General features: G+C 37.5%; 1 protein-coding gene across 1 annotated transcript in view; it reads left to right on the forward strand.

Annotated features, from left to right (window-relative positions):
• Window positions 1-19,575, forward strand: part of PDE11A (phosphodiesterase 11A) — a 464,241-nt gene that overhangs the window by 204,166 nt on the left and 240,500 nt on the right. The window contains exon 5 of the mRNA XM_027866086.1: window positions 10,879-10,943. Within this exon, the coding sequence (XP_027721887.1) occupies window positions 10,879-10,943 (65 nt within the window). The remainder of the gene's footprint in view (window positions 1-10,878; window positions 10,944-19,575) is intronic.

The following is a 19,575-nucleotide window of genomic DNA, read 5'->3' on the forward strand; positions in this document are numbered from 1 at the left end:
TTTGTGACCCTGTGAACCACAGCACACTAGATCCTTCTATCTTCCACTATCTTGTGAAGTTTGTCCAAGCTCATGTTCATTGCTTCCATGACACTATCTATCCATCTCATCCTCTGCCATCCCCTTCTTTTGTTTTCAATCTTTTCCAACATCAGGAGCTTTTCCAATGAGTTCCATCTTCTCATTATGTGGCCAAAGTATTTAAGTGTCAGCCTCAGTATTTAACCTTCCAATGAACAGTCTGAATTAATTTATTTTACATATTGACTGATTTGATTTTCTTGCTGTTCAGGGGACTCTAAAAAGTCATCTCTAGCACCACAATTTGAAAGCATCGATTCTGTAGCGCTCATTTTTCTTATAGTCCAGCTCTCATAGCCATATATGGCTACTGGAACCCATAGCTTTGACTACTTGCGCTTTTTTGAGCAAGGTAACGTCTCTGCTTTTTAGTATGTTGTCCAGATTTGCAATAACTTTCCTTCTAAGGAGCAAGCATCTTTCAGTTTCATGGCTGCAGTCACCATCTGCAGTGATCTTTGAGCCCCAAAATATGAAATCTGACACTGGTTCCATTTCTTCTTTCTCTATTTGCCAGGAAGTAATGGACTGGTTGCCAGGATCTTAGTTGGTTTTTTATGTTAAGCTTCAAGCCAGCTTTTACATTCTCCTCTTTCACCCTCCTCAAGAGGCTTCTTACTTCTTCATTTTCTGCCATCAGAATGGTATTCTCTGCATATCTGAGATTGTTATTTCTCCTGGCAACCTTAATCCTGGCTTTTGATTTGTCCAGCCTGGCATTTTGCATGATGTATTCTGCATATAAGTCAAATAAATAAAGTGACAATATACAGCCTTGTCATACTTCTTTTCCAATCTTAAAGCAATCAGTTGTTCCATGTTTGGCTCTAATTGTTGCTTCTTGACCCACATATAGGTTCCTCAGGAGACAAGTAAGATGATCTGGTATTCCCATCTCTTTGAGGACTTGCCATATTTTGTTGTGATCCACACAGTCAAAGGCTTTAGAGTAGTCAATGAAGCAGAAGTAGATGTTTTTCTGAAATACCCTTGTTTTTTCCATAATCCAGCAAATGTTGGCAATTTGGTCTTTAGTTTCTCTGCTTCTTTGAAAACCAGCCTGCTTTTCTTGTAATTCTTGGTCACATATTACTGAAGCCTAGCTTGCAGAATCTTAAGCATAACTTTGCTGGTGTGTGACATGAGTGCTATTGTTTGATAATTTGAACATTCCTTGACTTTGCCCTTCTTTAGGATTGGAATATAAACTGATATTTTCCAATCCAGTGATCACTGTTGAATATTCCAAATTTGCTGGCATATTGAGTGCAATAATTTAATAGCATTATCTTTTTTTTTTTAAGTAACAAAACATTGTTAATTTATTTTTCATTTTAAGCAATCACTTCAATAAACTTTTGAGTTTTAAATTTTCTCCCCCTTCCTCTCTGCTTTCCTCCACTAAACTGCATACAATCTGATATAGGCTCTACGTATACATTCTTATTGAACGTATTTTCACATTAGTCATGTTGTAAAGAAGAATTAGAACCAATAGGAGGAACCACAAGAAAGAAGAAACAAAACAAAACAGAAGGAAAAAAGAGCAAATAATATGCTTCAATCTGCATTCAAACTCTGTAGTTCTTTCTCTGAATGTGGATAGCATTTTTATCATGAGGTTTTTGGAGATATCTTAGATCCTTACATTGCTGAGAAAAGCTAAGTCTATCAAAGTTAGTCATTGCACAACGTGGCCATTAATGCATACAATGTTCTCCTGGCTCTGCTTGCTTCATTCAGCATCAGTCCATACAAGTCTTTCCAGGTTTTTCTGAGTCTACTTGCTCATCATTTCTTATAGCACAATAGTATTCCATTACATTCCTATACCATAATTAGTTCAATCATTCCCCAGTTGAGGAGCATCCCCTCAATTTCTTTGTCACCACAGAAAGAGCTGCTATAAATATTATTGTACATGTGGGTCCTTTTCCCATTTGTATAATCTCTTTGGAATATAGACCTAGAAGTACTATTGCTGGGTCAAAGGGTATGCACATTTTTATAACCCTTTGGGCATAGTTCCAAGTTGCTCTCCAAAATGGTTGGATAAGTTCACAACTCTACCAACAATGCATTCATATTCCAATTTTCCCACACCTTCTCCAACATTTGTCATTTTCCTGTTTTGTCATGTTAGCCAATCTGGTAGGTGTCATGTGGTACCTCAGAGTTATTTTGATTTGCATTTCTCTAATCAAGAGTGATTTAGAGCATTTATAGCTTTAATTTCTTCATCTGAGAACTGCCTGTTCATATCCTTTGACCATTTATCAATTGAGGAATGACTTGTATTCTTATAAATTTGACTTAGTTCTGTATATATTTTAGAAATGAGGCCCTTATGATAGTCACTGGTTGTAAAAATTCTTTCCCAGTTTTCTGCTTCCCTGCTAATATTGTTTGCATTGGCTTTGTTTGTAACAGCATATTTTAGCTGGTATTCCATCACCTATACTAGCCTTATTGTTAGTAATGTTTCCTAAGGTCCACCTGACTTCATTCTCTAGATTACTAACCACACCATTGTGGTTATTGGTGACACCGAGATCTTTCTTGTATTATTCTCCTGTATATTCTTGCCACGTGTTCTTAATCTCTTTTACTTCTGTTAAGTCACTACCATTTTTGTCTTTTATTGTGCCCATTTTTGCATGAAACATTGTTTCGTATATCTAATTTTCTTGAAGAAATATTTTGTCTTTCCCATTCTATTGTTTTCTTCTATTTCTTTGCATTGTTCATTTAAGAAAACCTTCTTATCACTCCTTACTATTCTCTGGAATTCTGCATTCAGTTGGGTGGATATTTCCCTTTCTCCTTTCTCTTTTGCTTTCCTTCTTTCATCAGTTCTTTTTAAAGCCTCATCAGACAGCCATTTTGCTTTATTGTTCTTCTTTCTCTTTTGGAGTTTTGTTGCTACCTCCTGTACAACATTGTAGACCTCTGTCCATAGTTCTTCAGAAACTCTATCTACCAGATCTAATCACTTAAATCTGTTCATCACTTCTACTTCCTATTCCTTCTAGATCACTGCCTTGTCATGGCAATGGGGTTTTGTGTAGTTCAATAAAACTATGAACTATGCTTCATAGGGTTACTCAAGACATACAGGTCATAGTGAAGAGTTCTGACAAAAAGCAATCTGCTGGAGAAGGAAATGGCAAACTGCTCTGGTATTTTTGCCAAGAAAATCCCGTGGATGGTATTAAAATGAAAAAAGAGATAACATCAGAAGATGAGCCCCTCAGGTTGGAAGGTGTCCAATATGCTACTGGGGAAGAGTGGAGGAAAACAAAAAGTAGTTACAGAAATAATGAAGCAGCTGGGCCAAAGCCAAAAGGAAGCTGAGCTACAGATATGACTGGTGATGAAAGTAAAGTGCAGTGCTGTAAAGATCAATATTGCATAGGAACGTGGAAAATAAGATCTATGAACCACGTTAAGCTGGATGTGGTCAGATAAGAGATGGAAAGATTGGATATTGATATCTTGTGTGTTAGTGAGCTTAAGTGGACTAAATATTTTAGTTTTGGTTAGATATATGTACATATACACACACATATATGCACACATACATGTATACATATATAAACACACATGTACACATTTATATCAGTATATACACATATGTGTATGTGTGTATATATATATGTATATATATTTTATCTTATTTTCGGTTCCAAATTTTTGCCATCACCTTCACCCATTGAGAAGGCAGGAAAAAAAAAACCATTACAAATATATAGAATCATGCAAAACAAATTCATCAACAAATACATTAACCAAGGGGAATGGGAGAAAGAGGAGGGCAGGGAGGAAGCAATATGGAAGGAAGATGCAAAAGAATATGTATTTTGATCTATATTCTGAGTCCAACCCTTCTTTACCTAGAGGGGGATAGCATGTTTTATCATGAGTCCTTTGGAATTATGGTTGGTCATTGTCTTGAACAGAGTTCCTAAGTCTTTCAGAGTTGATTGTCCTTACAATGTTATTGTTCTTGTATAAATTGCTTTCCTAGTTCTATTCATTTTACTTTATGTCAGTTCATATAAGTCTTTCCTGGTTTTTCTGAAACCATCCTCTTAATTTCTTATAGCATAATAATATTCCATCACATTCATGTACTATGGCTTGTTCTACCATTCCTCGGTTGATGTGCTTACATCAGTTTCCAAATCTTTTCTACTATAAAAGAGTTGCTATAAATATTTTTCTACTAATTGGTCCTTTTCCTCTTTCTTTGATCTTTTTGGGTGCATAGATCCAGAAGCAGCATCACTGGGTAAAAGGATACGCACACTTTAATAGTTCTGGGGTTATAGTTCCAAATTGCTTTCCACAGTAGTTGGACCATTTCAAAGCTCTACCAACAGTAAACTGAAGTACCTGTTTTCTGACAGCTCCTCTACATTTGTCATTTTCATCTACTGGGCCAATCTGATGAGTTTGAGGTAGTTCCTTAGTTCTTCACTTGTAATTTGTATTTCTCTAATTATTGGTGGTTTAAAACATTTTTTTATTTCCTACTGATAGCTTGGATTCTTCCCCCTCTGAAAACTACCTGTTCATATCTTTGACCATTAAAAAATTTGGAAATGGCACTGATTTTTATAAATTTGATTCAGTTCTCTACATATCTTAAAATGAGTCCTTTACCAGAGAAAACTTACTATAAATATTCCCCGAATTTCCTGCTTTTCTTCTAACTTTAGCTGCATTGGTTTTGTTTCTGCAAAAAAAATTTATGTAATAAAAATTATCCATTTTACCTCCTGTGAATTTCTTTTCTCTTATTTAGTCATGAACTAAATCTACATCCATATATCTGACAGGTAATTTCTTCCATTCTTCTCTAATTTGCTTATGATATCACTCTTTATGTCTAAAACATATACCTATTTGGAGCTTATCTTGATATATGATGTGAAATGTTGTTCTACATCTACTTTCTGCCAGACTGTTTTTCAGTTTTCTCAACAGTTTTTGTCAAATACCAATTTCTCATCCCAATAGCCTGTGTTGATTGTGCTATTATTGTGCTGATTTGCTTCTGTATATTGTGTACCTAATCTATTCCACTGAACAACCTATTTGCTACCCAGTACCAAATTGTTTCAATAGTTATAGCTTTGTGGTATAGTTTGAGATCAGGTACTACTAGACTTCCTTACTTCCCTTTTTTTATTGATTCTCTTGATATTCTTTACTTTTTATTCCTCCAATTGATTTTTTTGTGTGTATATGTACATATGTATACATGCATATATATGTGTGTATGTATGTATATATACCCCCATATATACATACATACACGCATATATTTTCAATCAGCAAAAATCTGCTTTTTTACCTTCTTACACTCCCCCCCAAATTAGAACTAAAGAAAAACAAAACATCATAGTGAAGCAAAACTTTTCCATATTGTCCATGGCCTCCCCCCTCCCCCCAGTATGTCTCATTTTGCAATTCCTTCACCTCTCTATCAGGAGCTGGGTAGCATGTCTCATGATTAGTCCTCTAGAATCCTGGTTAGTTATTACACTAATAAGAGTTCTTAATTCTTTCAAAGTTGTTGGCCTTTACCATATTGCTGACATGGTATCAATTGTTCTGATTCTGTTAACTTCCTTCACCATCAGTTAATACATGTCTTCTAAGGTTTCCCTGAAATCATTCCTTTTATCATTTTCCACACATTTATATAATAACTTATTCACCCATTCCCTAATTTATGGACACCCCTCTTAGATTCCCATTCTTTGCCACCTCAAAAGGACTATAGTTGTATACATCATTAAAGTTTGTTTTGCTTAGAACTAATGCCTCCCTTAATCTACTGTCCCTCTAATTCTTTCTCCACTTTCTCTCTTTTACCTATTTCCCTACTGAGTGAAATTTATTTCTGTACTCAACTCTCTCTACGTGTATGTGTATAGCCAGGTGGTGCAAGTAAATAGGGTGCCAGGCCTGGAGTCAGAAAGACTCCTCTTCCTGAATTCAAATCTGGCCTCTCACACTTACTAGCTATATAACCCTGTTTGCCTCAGTTTGCTCATCTCTAAAATGGGCTGGAAAAAGAAATGGCAAATCACTCGGGTATCTTTGCCAAGAAAACCCCAAATGGGATCATGAAGAGTTGAACGTGTTGAAAAATGACTGAACAGCAACAAAGATCTTACTGTTGTTTTCAAAGCTATCCTACATGCCTGGCCTTCTTTCTGATCTTTTCTCTGCATTTTTCAAGAAGGTGCTTCAATGACTGTCTTTTTTTATTTTTTTGTCTACCCTATTCCTATCTTTCTTGTCCTTCCATCCTCTTCCTCTACATTGGTGGGGGGGGGAAGGCAAAAAAGAAGTCCCTTGAAACAAATACACACCCATATATTTGTTGACTGTCTCTTTCTCTCTCTCTCTCTCTCTCTCCATACACACACCCACCCCCCCCCACACACTTGCTGACTGTATGTGTGTTGGACTACATATATATATATATATATATATATATATATATATATATCTGTGTGTGTGTATGTGTGTGTGTGTGTGTCTGAATATACTATATATTAACTATATATATTTGGTGATATATACATATGTGTGTGTATGTATGTGTGTGTGTATATATATATATCTTCATATAGATAGATAGATAGATCTATATATATATATCTATATATATATCCTCTTCACTTTAATTTTGCTGCAAAGGTCCACTTAATGTGTTAGGGGGTTTTGTTCATGTGTCCTTTACCTAGGTCAACATTCAGTGTTTGAGACTATGTTTGAGTTCATCCATATTAATGAGTCATATTTCTATATTAAAAAACAAATGCATAATTAGTGGAACATTGTGCTCCTTTCCCTCTCTGTGAACCATATTTATATATTACAGCAGACGGTTCAAACCATAAATGTAAAGAACCTGCTAGCACCTGGTGGCAGGATATCCTAATTACAGGTTCATTTATTTTGACTGGCACATAAACAAACATTAGAAGTGGAAGCTACAAACATAAACATCAGCAAACATAATGATGTACTAATCATGGGGTATAACCTAAGGGTTTTGATGCCTGTCCCACTTTGGAAAATAGAAGACAGCTTTTATGTACAATGTTTCGTACAAATTAGGTGTCTAAAGAGTTGTCGAATGAATGAGTCAGTCAATAACCAGTCAATAAGCATTTTTAAAGTGCCTACTATGTGCCAGGCACTGTGCTCACTGCTGAGGATACAATGAAAGGCAAAAGACTGTCCTTGCCCTTTAGAAGCTTATAATCTAATGGGAGAGACAACATGCAAGCAAATATGAATGTTCTTCTGGAACAAGAACCCTCAATGATTATTTTTAATACCTTAACAGCCTAAGATGAGTGACTCTGGAGGACTTTATTTCACAGTGTGGCATGAAATAAAATGATTACCAAGAGTTGTTGGAGTTGTCTCCTTCTATCTACAGAAGCACTAAATTTTCAGTACTCAACTCACTCTCCATCCTGACCATGGAGGTTACTGGTATACATTCCATCCATTTTTTACCATGGTAGGATTTTCAATTTCCTGATTCTGCATTTTCCTAGTTCAGGTTCATTACCTCTCTCCTAAAGGTGTTTTAATACTTAAAGCACTCCCAGTTCCCAAACCATTATCTCAAGTGCCCATCAATTCCTATAGTGCAGCCCGTGTAAGTTGTATAATTTAGATGCTTTCCAAGACCTCTGAGGCATGACTGTGCCTAGCTGTAGCAAATTTAAATGTCAGTCTTAGAGGCCTGCAGTGACATTCAGATGTACCTTCTTCAGGTTGGTGGAAGATTTTAAATGTAAGCAAATCTTATCATTGTGACTCTTTCCCCCCTTTTTATCCTCCTCCCTAATCCCTGTCAACCCCATGCATGAGCATGTTCTGATGAAAAGAGCACTGAATATCAAATTAGAGGATTTGATTCAAATTCTAGCTCTACCACTTAGTATCTGTGTGACTTTAGGCAAGTCACAACTCCCCTGAGCCTCAGTGTTCTCATCTCCAAAATGAGAGGATTGTACTCAATCCATGGGGGTCCCCTCTAGTTCTAAATGTATGATCATGTGATCCTAAGTATATCAAATCCTCTGCAAGAAAATAAACAGCAGAGGCCCATTAGGAATTTCAGCTCTGGCACAGGCCACCTGGAATTTAGCTTTCAAGAGGTCTGACCAGTTAAGGAGTAGAGAGGGGGTATGTCCAACATATACCAGTGCTCTATTAAAAGGACCCTGTGGGAAAACAGGTTAATAAATTAGGCCCAGAATTAACCTGGGGAGAAAAACTGGCTGGATTCTCTTTGGAAAATTGCAAAACTCCTTTTGTGTAGCTAAACTTCTCCCCAAAATAAAAACCCATCTTTTCAATACTAATATCCTATCAGGTTTGTATGTGGGACTGGGAACTAAACCCCAAAGACCAACAATGAACATAACACAGAGAACGATGGGGGACTGCATAATGGACATGAGCAGGCTATACTTTATAACCAAAGACCTTGGAAGAAGAATAGGAGTGAAAGCTTTCATTAGGGAAATTTCTAATAGGAAATGAAGATGAACTAGTATTTGGTGAGATAGGAGGATGGCAGTTGGACAGCCAGGGTGTTCCACTGGTCAGGAGAAAGCAAAGAAGCCTTCTAGCACCTGGGTGATGGGGACAAGAGTCCCATAGGATGTGCAGAAACTGATGGGTTATCCTCTGCATCATTGGCAAGAACATCCAAACAGTCAGATCACAGACTTGATGTTTGAATGCTGGAGCATAGTGTGAGCCCAGCAAGCACTCATTCTTCTGGTAGCCCTGAGCTCCTCCACCCTTGAACCATCTTCTCTGGCATTTCTTACACTGGGGTTTACTTCAGTATTTTGAACCTATGCTGATGCCTCAACCTCTCTTTTAGATGACTTTCTGGCATGAAGTGCTCTCTTCTGTCCTACTCTGCTGTTTTGATCGTGGCTTAGTGCCTCTGACCTCTGGTTTTCACCTGGTTCTGTTTCAAATTATCTTGCTTCTTGCACAAGGCATAGCTAGCCAGCTCTTCAGGATGGCGCAGCTTGGTTTCTGCCATTAATCTGGGACTGGCTGCCCCCTAGTGGCGGAACATGATACATGCCGGGTGTAAACTACCAAATTGTAGCAGTATCTCCTACACTCTCTCCCAGTTCTCCCCTCCTTTTTCTTTCCTTAGTTGTCTCTTTCCTTCTTCTTTTTCCTTGCTCTTTCTTCTTTTCTCATATTCCTTGACCCTTTTCTTCCTCACTCACAACACTCCATCTCTCATTTCAAATTCTTTTATTCTCCCAGGACTGACATACTCTTCCTCTTTGTCTTGGGCTCCTGACTTTCCTAGCTTCTTTCAAGATTTAGCTCAAGTCTTATTTTCTATAAGAAGCTTTTCTTGGTCTGTCTCCTCCTTCTACTTCTCCAGTGTCTTTCCTTCTGAGACGATTACCAATTTATCCTGTATCTATATCTTGTTTGTACACAATTGTTGGCATGATGTCCCCTTCGTTAGGCTGTGAGTTCCTTGAGAACTTTTCTTCTACTTTTCTTTATATCCCTGTCCTTAGCCAAGTGCCTAGAGCACAGTAAATGCTTGATAACTGCTTGTTGACTTGATGTTTTCATTTTCACATAATCCCTCCCATCCCACCTTTTCCTTTTAACACAATCCCTCCCATTCTGTTTCCCTTTTCTCTTCCTTTCTTTGTAATTCTTTAAAGTTATTGAAAAGACTTGCAAAATGATTATGAATTCAGGAGCCACCTGCAGTAGTATCCTCCTGGAAGGAAGAGGTAGAGGTTGGTGATATAATATAAACATAGGATCTTTAGTATTTTCTAATTGATAAAGGAATGATTTGGGATTTTCCAGGATAGGCAATGATTGTCATCAATGTGTTATTGTGTACTGTGAATCCCTAAGAAGGAAATAAACAGCCCATAGATTCTTGGATCATAAGCATTAGGTGGTTTAATGGATAGAATGTTGGACTTGGAGTCAGGAAGACCTGAGTTCAAATCCTGCCTCAGAGGTTTACTAGCTTTGTTCCTCAGTTTTCTCTTCTGTAAAGTAAGGATAATAATAGTGTCTACATGGGACTGTTATGTGAAGATCAAATGAGATAATATGTGTGAAGCACTTTGCAAATTTTAAGGTGCTATATAATTATTATATAATAAATATAATAGGTGCTATATTCTTATTTTCATAGATTTAGAGCTGGAAGAAACTTAAGGAGCTATCTCGTACAACTTCTTAATTTTACTCATGAGGAAGTAAGATGACTTAACCAAGACTGAATAGGTAGTAAGTAGAAGAGTGAAGATTTGAACACAGATCCAATTACTAGGGTGGTCTTCTCTTTGGGGGCTGCCCTGCCAACCGTGCAGTGACCCACGTGTCTATTTAAGGATAATAAGCAAGAGTGACTGAGTGGATAGCAGGGCATTAGAAAGGTGAGTTCTAAACTGGATCACAATAACCCTATTTGCCCCACTACAATAATGGATACTTCCATACTTGTAAAATTTATTAAGATTTTGGTGGAGTGTCCCCTAAAAAGAATTTAGTTGAATGGATAGAATGGGAGATTTCTTCTCCCTTAAGATTTTCCTCATCTATAGTACTTGACAGTTTTAGTAATTGTGAAAAATGGAAATGATAAATTTGCAACTTGAAAACTGTTACCCAAATTTTTTCAGAGCTGTGAAAAAAATCTTCTATTAGTTGAATTAATAATCTTTTTTTTTCCTATGACAGGTGGTGAAGTTTACCAAATCCTTTGAATTGATGTCTCCCAAATGCAGTGCTGATGCAGAGAACAGGTAGAGCTTATGGCTATCATGTTTCTCATTTCTTGCTGAATAGTCCGTGCTTCTCCACACTAATAACCTCTTTGAGCATGCCATCTTTCAAGAGATAACTGAAGTATAAATTGATCTAGCTGCTTCTCTGCATTTCATGGCTATATCTAATGATGGTTTTTCTATGTGTCTCTAATCAGCAATTGGATTTTTAAGATTGAATGTCAGTACTTGATCTCTGATTAAAATTTTGTCTGTTTTATTTTTTAATGCTAAACTTTATCATACTTCCAATGTGAACTTTAACAGAATCAGCTGATTTTTAAGCAAGACATAAGTCTCATTTACGTATGTTTACTGAAAAATCTAATATCAATCTTCCTAAACATCTTAGTCAACCACTTTTACTTCCTGCGCCAAACCAGAGTTGCTAAACAACTACAGCAGACTCTCGATCACTCTGGCACTGTATTCAGTTCATTTTGATCATTTCTGGCCTTTGTTTTTTCTCCCTACTGGCTGATCACTGTTGGTCACCAGAGTATGAACAGGAAGACAAAGAGGGAATAATCTTACTTAGTAAGTTTTGATATGTGCCATCCTTTCTAATACAAGAATTGGTTTGTTGTAGGAAAGTTATAACATGGATAAAGTGAGGTTTTTTTGAATGTCTGTGAATCTCTGTCTATTTTGCATGAATTTCCATGGATAAACAGGAGCTGGCCACCGTAAAAATGAATTCTTTTAATTTTGCCCATCCCTTTCCCTTAGTTATTTTCAATAGAGGAGCTATTGAATAGTGAAGTCAGTGAAATGCAGAGACAAATAAAGGGCCTAGATAATTTGATTCAACAAACTAACTCTGGCATATAGAAGTGTTGATTATTGCCTATATCCCAGAACATTACCCTGGCCAACACTAATTCACAATAACATTATTAATGTAGAGTAACTGAACCCCAACATAGAGCAGCAAACTCCATTGTAGTGCTAGCTAATCTCTGGCAGTGCAATTTCCATCACACTTCAAGTATTAGTCCTCTGAAAGCCTTTAAATACTTAAGCTAATCAGAAAGTAGCTGCTGGGTGGGACTGGGGAAGCATCAGCCCATCACAAGGGATTGTTCTATGTGACTTCATGCTTGCGCCCCATCTTCCCTCCACCCCACACAGTTTTAGCTCTTTTTAGTTTCTAGAGAAAATGAAACCGGTACCACAAGTAACTGACTGCTCCCTTCCAGGGCCCATGCACTGGCAATCTACTGAGCAAAGTCAGAAAATCATGAAAGGAATAAAATTAAATGAATGTCAGCTCAAGTCAATAAGCATTTATGTAGCACCTACAATGTGGCAGGCACATGTGCCCCTGTGCTAAGCACTGAGAATACAAAGAAAGGCAAAAAATGGTCCCTGCCCTCAAGGAGTTTATAGTCTAACAGGGAAGACAAGATACAATCAGCTACAAATAAACACTCCCTGCCTCTCCTCCTGTGTCTCCCTCTCTCTCTCTGCATGTGTATGTATATAATCATCATATATACACATATATGATGATTATACATACATATGTGTATATACACAATTTTATGTGTAAATATATAAAATCTCAGATACGGCATTAGCATTATTGAAAATTGGGAATAGCTTCTTGTTTTTATTTTTTTGGTTAGGCAGTGAAGTTAAGTGACTTGCCCAGGGTCACACAGCTAGTAAGTGTTATGTGTCTGAGGTCAGATTTGAACTCAGGGTCCTCCTGAATCCAGGGCTGGTGCTCTATTCACTGCGCCACCTAGCTGCCCTATGGGAATGGCTTCTTATAAGAAAGAACAGTTTTAGCTGGTACCTGGAGGAATCCTAAGAAGTTAGGAGATAGAGATGAGGAGGGAGAGTGTTCCACGCATGAGGGACAATCAGTGAAAATGCCTAGATTTACGATATTGTTTCGGAGGAAAAGTGAGGAGGCCAGTGTCACTAGATTGCAGTGCACGTGACGAAAATAATGTTGTAGAGAACTGGAAAGGTAGGAAAGGGATGGATTATAAAGAACATTTAAAAAAATGGAAAAATTTATATTTGATATTGGTGATATTAGGGAGTCACTGGAATTTGTTGAATGGAAGAGGTGACATATTCATATCTGAACTTTAGGAAGGTCAGTTTGACCACTGAGTGAAGGATGGATTAGAGTGGGGAGAGATTTGTGGCAAGAAGACCAGCCAGAAGGCTATTGCAATAGTTCAGGTTGTGAAGGCTTTTCAAGCCGAGTAGAGGAATTTGCATTTTATCACAGAGGCAAGAGGGAGCTTCGGAAGATTCTTGAGTAGGAGAGTGACATCATCATATGTGTGTTTTATAAATATTAATTTGGCAGCTATGTGGAGAATACCTTGAAATTAGAAGAGCCCAGAAGTTGAGAAGACCGATTAGAAGACTGTTGCTCTCTACTGAGAAGTGATGAGTCTGGGAATTAAGGTAGAGGCTATGTGAGCGAAGAAAAGGGAACAAATAGAAAAGGTGTTATAGAGGTAGAATTGAAAAGATCTGGTGACTTACTAAACATGAGAAGGGAGCAGCAGCATGCGGGAGCCAGCTCAGAGGGATTCACAAGAGCCAGTCATTGCATGTTTAGTGTGATCGTGTACACCTTAGAAATCAGGAACGGCTACAAGTTACAGCTTAATTTATTGTTTTGTTGATATCCTCGACTTAAGAAAGTGATGGAGGAATGTTAATGAGATAGATTAAACTTTTAAGTGTGACACAGGTACAATTTTTTTGGCCCAGAGATCCAGCTGTTAAACATTTGTCAGCAAACCACTGAGACAGAGAGGGAGGGGGAGAAGGAGAGAGAAAGGAAAAAGTCCTAGGGAGGGTAGATTTAGTATTACCATAAAAAAGATGATGTTTACATAATTACCTATTTTGAACTTTTACAGTAGGTAGGATCTGTGTTCAAATCTTGGCTCTTCTACTTACTACCTATTCTGTCTTGGGCAAGTCACCTCACTTCCTCATCAGTAAAAGTAAGCAGAGGTGGGGAACCTGCGACCTCAAGGCCACATGTGGCCCTGTACGTCCTCAAGTGCACCCCTGCTTAAGAGGTTAGACTAGATAGCTCCTTAAGTTTCTTCCACCCAAAGAGATCATACAAATGGGAAAAGGATCTACATGTACAAAAATATTCATAGCAGCTCTTTTTGTTGTGGCAAAGAATTGGAAATTGAGGGGATGCTCATCAATTGGGGAATGGCTAAACAAGTTGTAGATATGAATGTAATGGAATACTATTGTGCTATTAGAAATAATGAACAGGCTGACTTCAGAAAAACCTGGAAAGACTTGTATGGTCTGATGCTGAGTTAAGTGAGCAGAACCAGGAGAACATTGTACACAATAACAGCCACATTGTGCGATGACTAATCTTGATAAACTTAACCCTTCCCAGCAATACAAGGATCTAAGACATCTCCAGGGGCCTTGTGATGGAAAATGCTATCCACATCCAAAGAAAGAACCATGGAAGTTGAATTGCTATTTTTTTATCTTCTATTGAGCTTTATTTCCTCTTTCTGATGGTTCCTCCTATTGGTTTTAATTTTTACTTACAACATCACTAATGTGAAAATATGTTTAATAGGAATGTAAATGTATAGCCTTTATCAGATTGTGTGCCATCTTGAGGAGGATGGTGGGGAGGGAGGGGGAGAAAAATTTTAAACTCAAAAGCATATGGAAGTGATTATTGATAAATCAAAAAAATTAATAAAATTTGAAAAAAAGTTTCTTCTAGCTCTAAATCTACAAAAATAAGAATATAGCACCTATTACATTTATCATATAATAGTTACATAACACCTTAAAATTTGCCAAGTGCTTCACACATATTATCTCATTTGATCCTGGCATAATAGTCCCGTGTAGGCACTAACCGATGAGAAAACTGAGGAACAAAGCTAGTAACTCAAGAACATGATGTCATTATTTGTTGATAGAAGGTGCATTATTATGAAACCTAGTGTTATTACTTAAAAACAAGCAAATCAGAAAATTCAAAATATCTTGCATTTGAAGGACATACTGCAAAACCTATTCAGGGTACCTACTGAGAGATAAGACAAAAACTTCTTTTGTATGCAAACCTCATTCCCCAATTGATATGGAAAATCAATAGAAGTACTGAGATCTGAGAACTTCCTTCATTTCTCTGTACTAATTCCTCAGAGAGAACTTCTTTGGGGACAAAATGCACACATGATTGAGAAAGGCATCCAGGTCTAGCCTTCCCCTCTTTAGTCCTTCATTAGGTAAAAGTTTCTATTTCTCCTCATAGACATTCAGGACATATCTATACAGTAGAAGGCAGCTAAATGGCTAAGTGGATAGAGTGCTGGCCCTGGAATCAGGAGGACCTAAGTTCAAATCTGACCTCAGACACTATTGTGTGACCCTGGGCAAGTCACGCAACTCTGCCTCAGTTTCCTCATCTGTAAAATGAGCTGGAGAAGGAAATGGCAAGCCACTCCAGTATCTTTGCCAAGAAACCCCAAATGGGGTCATAAAACAGCTGTACAGTAGAACTGTGGGTATGTGTTATTTCATCCGTGTTATTGTTGTTGCACCAATTGGCCATTTTTTCCAAAATAGAAGTGAGTTCCTCATTCTTCTTTTTCAACAGTTCATTTAAAAAAAATCGATTTCAACAACTTCCTGATCTAAGTGAGTCACTGTTTCTTCCAATTTCTGGTGACTTTTTTTTTTTTAAAGACCCACTTCTGTACTCTTCTAGGCACTGAGAATCCATTTCCTCTTTCATCTGCCACCAACTTGTCACTGACTTAACTCAGATGACAGTCTTGGATGACTATTGATTGCACCTTCTCTGCCAAGATAAACAATGGTTATGTGTAGGAGGATAAGAGAGAAACTGTGAACTTGTAGCAGGATAGTGATCAACAGGGGTGAATAAGAGTAGCCTGAGTGGCACTGGAATCTGGAAGATGTCCCTGGCCGCTTGTGCAATGTGGAAAGGGTTTGTGATCATCTAATCAGAGTGTTGTCCCCCAAGGTGGACAGTCACAATTTATCTTTAGCACAATCAGACCATCCCCTTCACCCATGATTGCCCAATACTTTCCCACCTTTTCTGTCCTGGTGCTGGCCTTCTAACACTGTGGCAACTCCTAACCTTTCCCCTTTATCTACCCAGAGATAGCCCCATGGGGTGACTATAGCCTAAATCTGACCCAAGCATTAAGAAGGCATCATTCCCACTCCCTCTGTAGCCACTGCCCAGTAGAATACCTCATTACTGAAACAGGAGGTCTGCCCCCATTTTACTCCCTTCCTGGCTGGTGTTCCTAGGTAGACTTTGTGGCTCTGGAATAGTGAACTTTAAGATATCTCCCCTGCTTCCTCCTGACCAAGTTTTTATTATTATTTTTTTTTTTTGGTGGGACAAAGTAAGTAGTACTGATGAATAGGCACTAGTGGGTTGTGTGCCTCATTGCAGATCTCATTGTATTTTTATTCCCCCCAAACCCACACCTCCTTTGAACTTTCCTATTTCTTCATAAGGTGCTACCCTCCTTCTAGTCATGCATGTTTTAACCACAGTGTCATCTTTGAGTCTTTATTTTCCTTCATGACATCCATCCAGTTAGTTGACAAATCTTGTCATTTCTATCTCCGTAATATCTCTCAATCTTATCCTCTTCTCTGTACTCACAGGGTCATTGCTGTAGTTCAGACTCTCATCTCCTCTTGCCTGGATTATTGCAACAGTATCCTGACTGGTCTTCATTCCTCAAGTCTCCCCTGATTCCAATATCTCCTTCAATTGTTATTGTTGAGTCACTTCAATCTGACTCTTCATCATCCCCTATTTGGAGTTTTCTTGGCAAAGATACTTGAGTGGTTTGTGATTTCCTTCTCCAGATCATTTTACAGATAAGGAAACTGAGGCAAACAGGGTTAAGTGAATTGCCCAGGGTCACACAGATAGTAAGTGTCTCAAGCCAGATTTGAACTCATGAAGATGAGTCTTCCTCCTTCCCAGCCCAGTGTTCTATCCATTGTACCACCTAAATGCCCCTCCATTCTCCAATACATCAAAGTAATTTTTGCCAAAGCTTGGATCTAATCATGTCAATCCTGTACTCAATAAACCCCAGTGGCTCTTTATCAACTCAAGGGTGAAATATTATTTCATCTTCATCGCATCCTTTTTAACGTCTATTTTTGTACAAGTTTTATAATATATACAACTATTAATATAGCACCACATACACATATGCTTTATAAATAAGTAAATTTTCCATTCATAAGGATGTGTGCTGAAACATTTTTTTATGATAAAGCAGCATGATCAAAAAAATTTGGAGACCACTATCCTAGCGGACATGGAGACATTTCATTTGGCATAACCAAAATATAGGAAGTATTTGGTGATTCTATTCTTTCTTATGTAGAGGCAATACAGGTATATCGTTTTGAATAGAATGCTAGGCTTCAGGTGAGAAAGACCTGTGATCTAATCTCTGACATCTATTAACCATGGAACCCTGGGTTAGCACTTTAACCTTTATGAGCTTCAATCACCTCCCTAGGGCTTATCTACTAAATCATAGACATCTGCATTAATGTAGAGAATTCCTACATTTGGAGTTCTCTAAGTTGATGAAATTGTAGATCTTCTTGTCACTTGGTATGGTGAGTACAATGCTAAAACAACAGGAAGAAAAGATGGATGGCTTATCTTCAAATACAAAGATCACCACTTGAACCAGTTCCAGTATATTGATTGCAGGGTGGAGGGCCAAGATGGGTTATATTTATGTAAATAAGGAAGTTGAGGTTCTCTGGTTGCATCTCTGGAGGGAACTAGGTGGCAGAGGGGATAGAGCGCTGAATTTGGAGTCAAGAAGACATGATTTTAATCATGTCAGACACTTCCCAGCTGAGTGACCCTGGGCAGTTCACTTCTATTTTCCTTATTTGTAACATAGGGATAACACTAGAAACCACCTCCCATTGTTGTGAGGATAAAATGAAATAATATTTGTAAAGTGCTTTATAAACTTTAAAGTACCATGTACATGTTTATTATTTTGATGTTGTTATTGTTTCCTTATATAAATGACCATTGAATTAGTAGGTTTGACAAAACATATTGGGGCATTACGTGGATATGTCCAGCAGTCACAAGTATATAAAATATTGTATATGTGACCTCTATGAGGCACGGTAATTGTTTCACACTGAGACTCATTAATTCTGTAGAATTACTATATATTACTTATATAAGAATCCAATATAAGTCTGAGATATTTGCATAAAGTAATAACACTGATAGTTTCATGCATTGTGAGGTTATGGTACATACAGTGATCAGCATTTTCTTCAGTTGGTTATTAGGTACTTCCATGACATCTACTTTGGGACCCTAGCTTAGGAGCGCATCTGCTCAGGCACTCAAATCACTGGATACAATCCACATTCCAGTCTCTGGTTCCCCATCCCACTCTCCTCTACCCATGTTTCCATTTGTAAGATTTCTCCTAAGGACAATGCCCTCTGCAATTTTTGCCTAACAAAAAATCCTTTTGGAGAACCAGTTAATGCTGCCAGGTGGGATATAACAGTATAACTTTGGATACAACTGAAAATGCACTTTCAGTGTGTTTTATGATATAAAGGTAAAATAACTCACATTTATTTAGGACTTCAGGGTTCTCAAAGAACTTACCAGTGTAATTTGATTTCCTGTACCTGGGAACTAGATGTCAGTTTTGGGTCATTATTTCTAATTAGCTCAGCATCAGAAATCAGTCAGTTCAAAGGTACAAGATTCATTTAGTTGCTTTGCCTTTTATCAAGTACAATAAAAATAATGACTTCACATGGCAAAAAGATATGGCTGTCACAATAAATCTTTTTCTTATCTTGACAAGGTTAGGTAAGCTGGGAGCTGTGAACAAAGGCTTAGTTTCAGAGTCCCTACAGTCAGGCATAAATGACAACAAATAGTATACTTTGCCTCATCTGTAAGGGTCACTAAATAAGGGCTTAAACAAAACAAAACAAGGAAGTTTAAATTTTATTTCAACCTAACTTTAGAAAAGTTTTATCTATGCCTTTACATTTTTTTTACATCACCTCATTTCCCAATGGTCCCCCTCTCCAACCATTCTTTGTAATAAAGAAAAACAATCAGGCAAAAGCGATCAATGCAGCAGAAACATCTGCCTGCACCTGATACGTGTGATCTATAGGACATCATTCCCTACACCACTTCTGAGAGGAAGGAGGAGAGTTTCGTCATCTGTTCTTTGGAATCATCATTGGTCATTACATTTAATCTGAGTTCAGCTGCTTTTTGTGTACTGTGTTTATTTATACTATTCTAGTCTTTGTGTATATTTTTTTCCTGGTTCTGCTATCTCCAATCTGTTTCAGTCCAAATAAGCCTTTCCATGTTTCTCTGAAATTTTTATATTGTTTCTTATAGCACAATAATATTACATTACATTCATATGTCACAATTATTCACCAATTCTTTGATTGATGGTAGCTGCTTTGTTCTTTGTTGTTGTTTTTTTTACCACAAAAAAATGCTGCTATAAATATTTTGCTATACATGGAACCTTCCTTTTTT

This window comes from Vombatus ursinus, unplaced genomic scaffold (genome assembly GCF_900497805.2).
Source record: "Vombatus ursinus unplaced genomic scaffold, bare-nosed wombat genome assembly UNPS02014779.1, whole genome shotgun sequence".
Taxonomy (NCBI): domain Eukaryota; kingdom Metazoa; phylum Chordata; class Mammalia; order Diprotodontia; family Vombatidae; genus Vombatus; species Vombatus ursinus.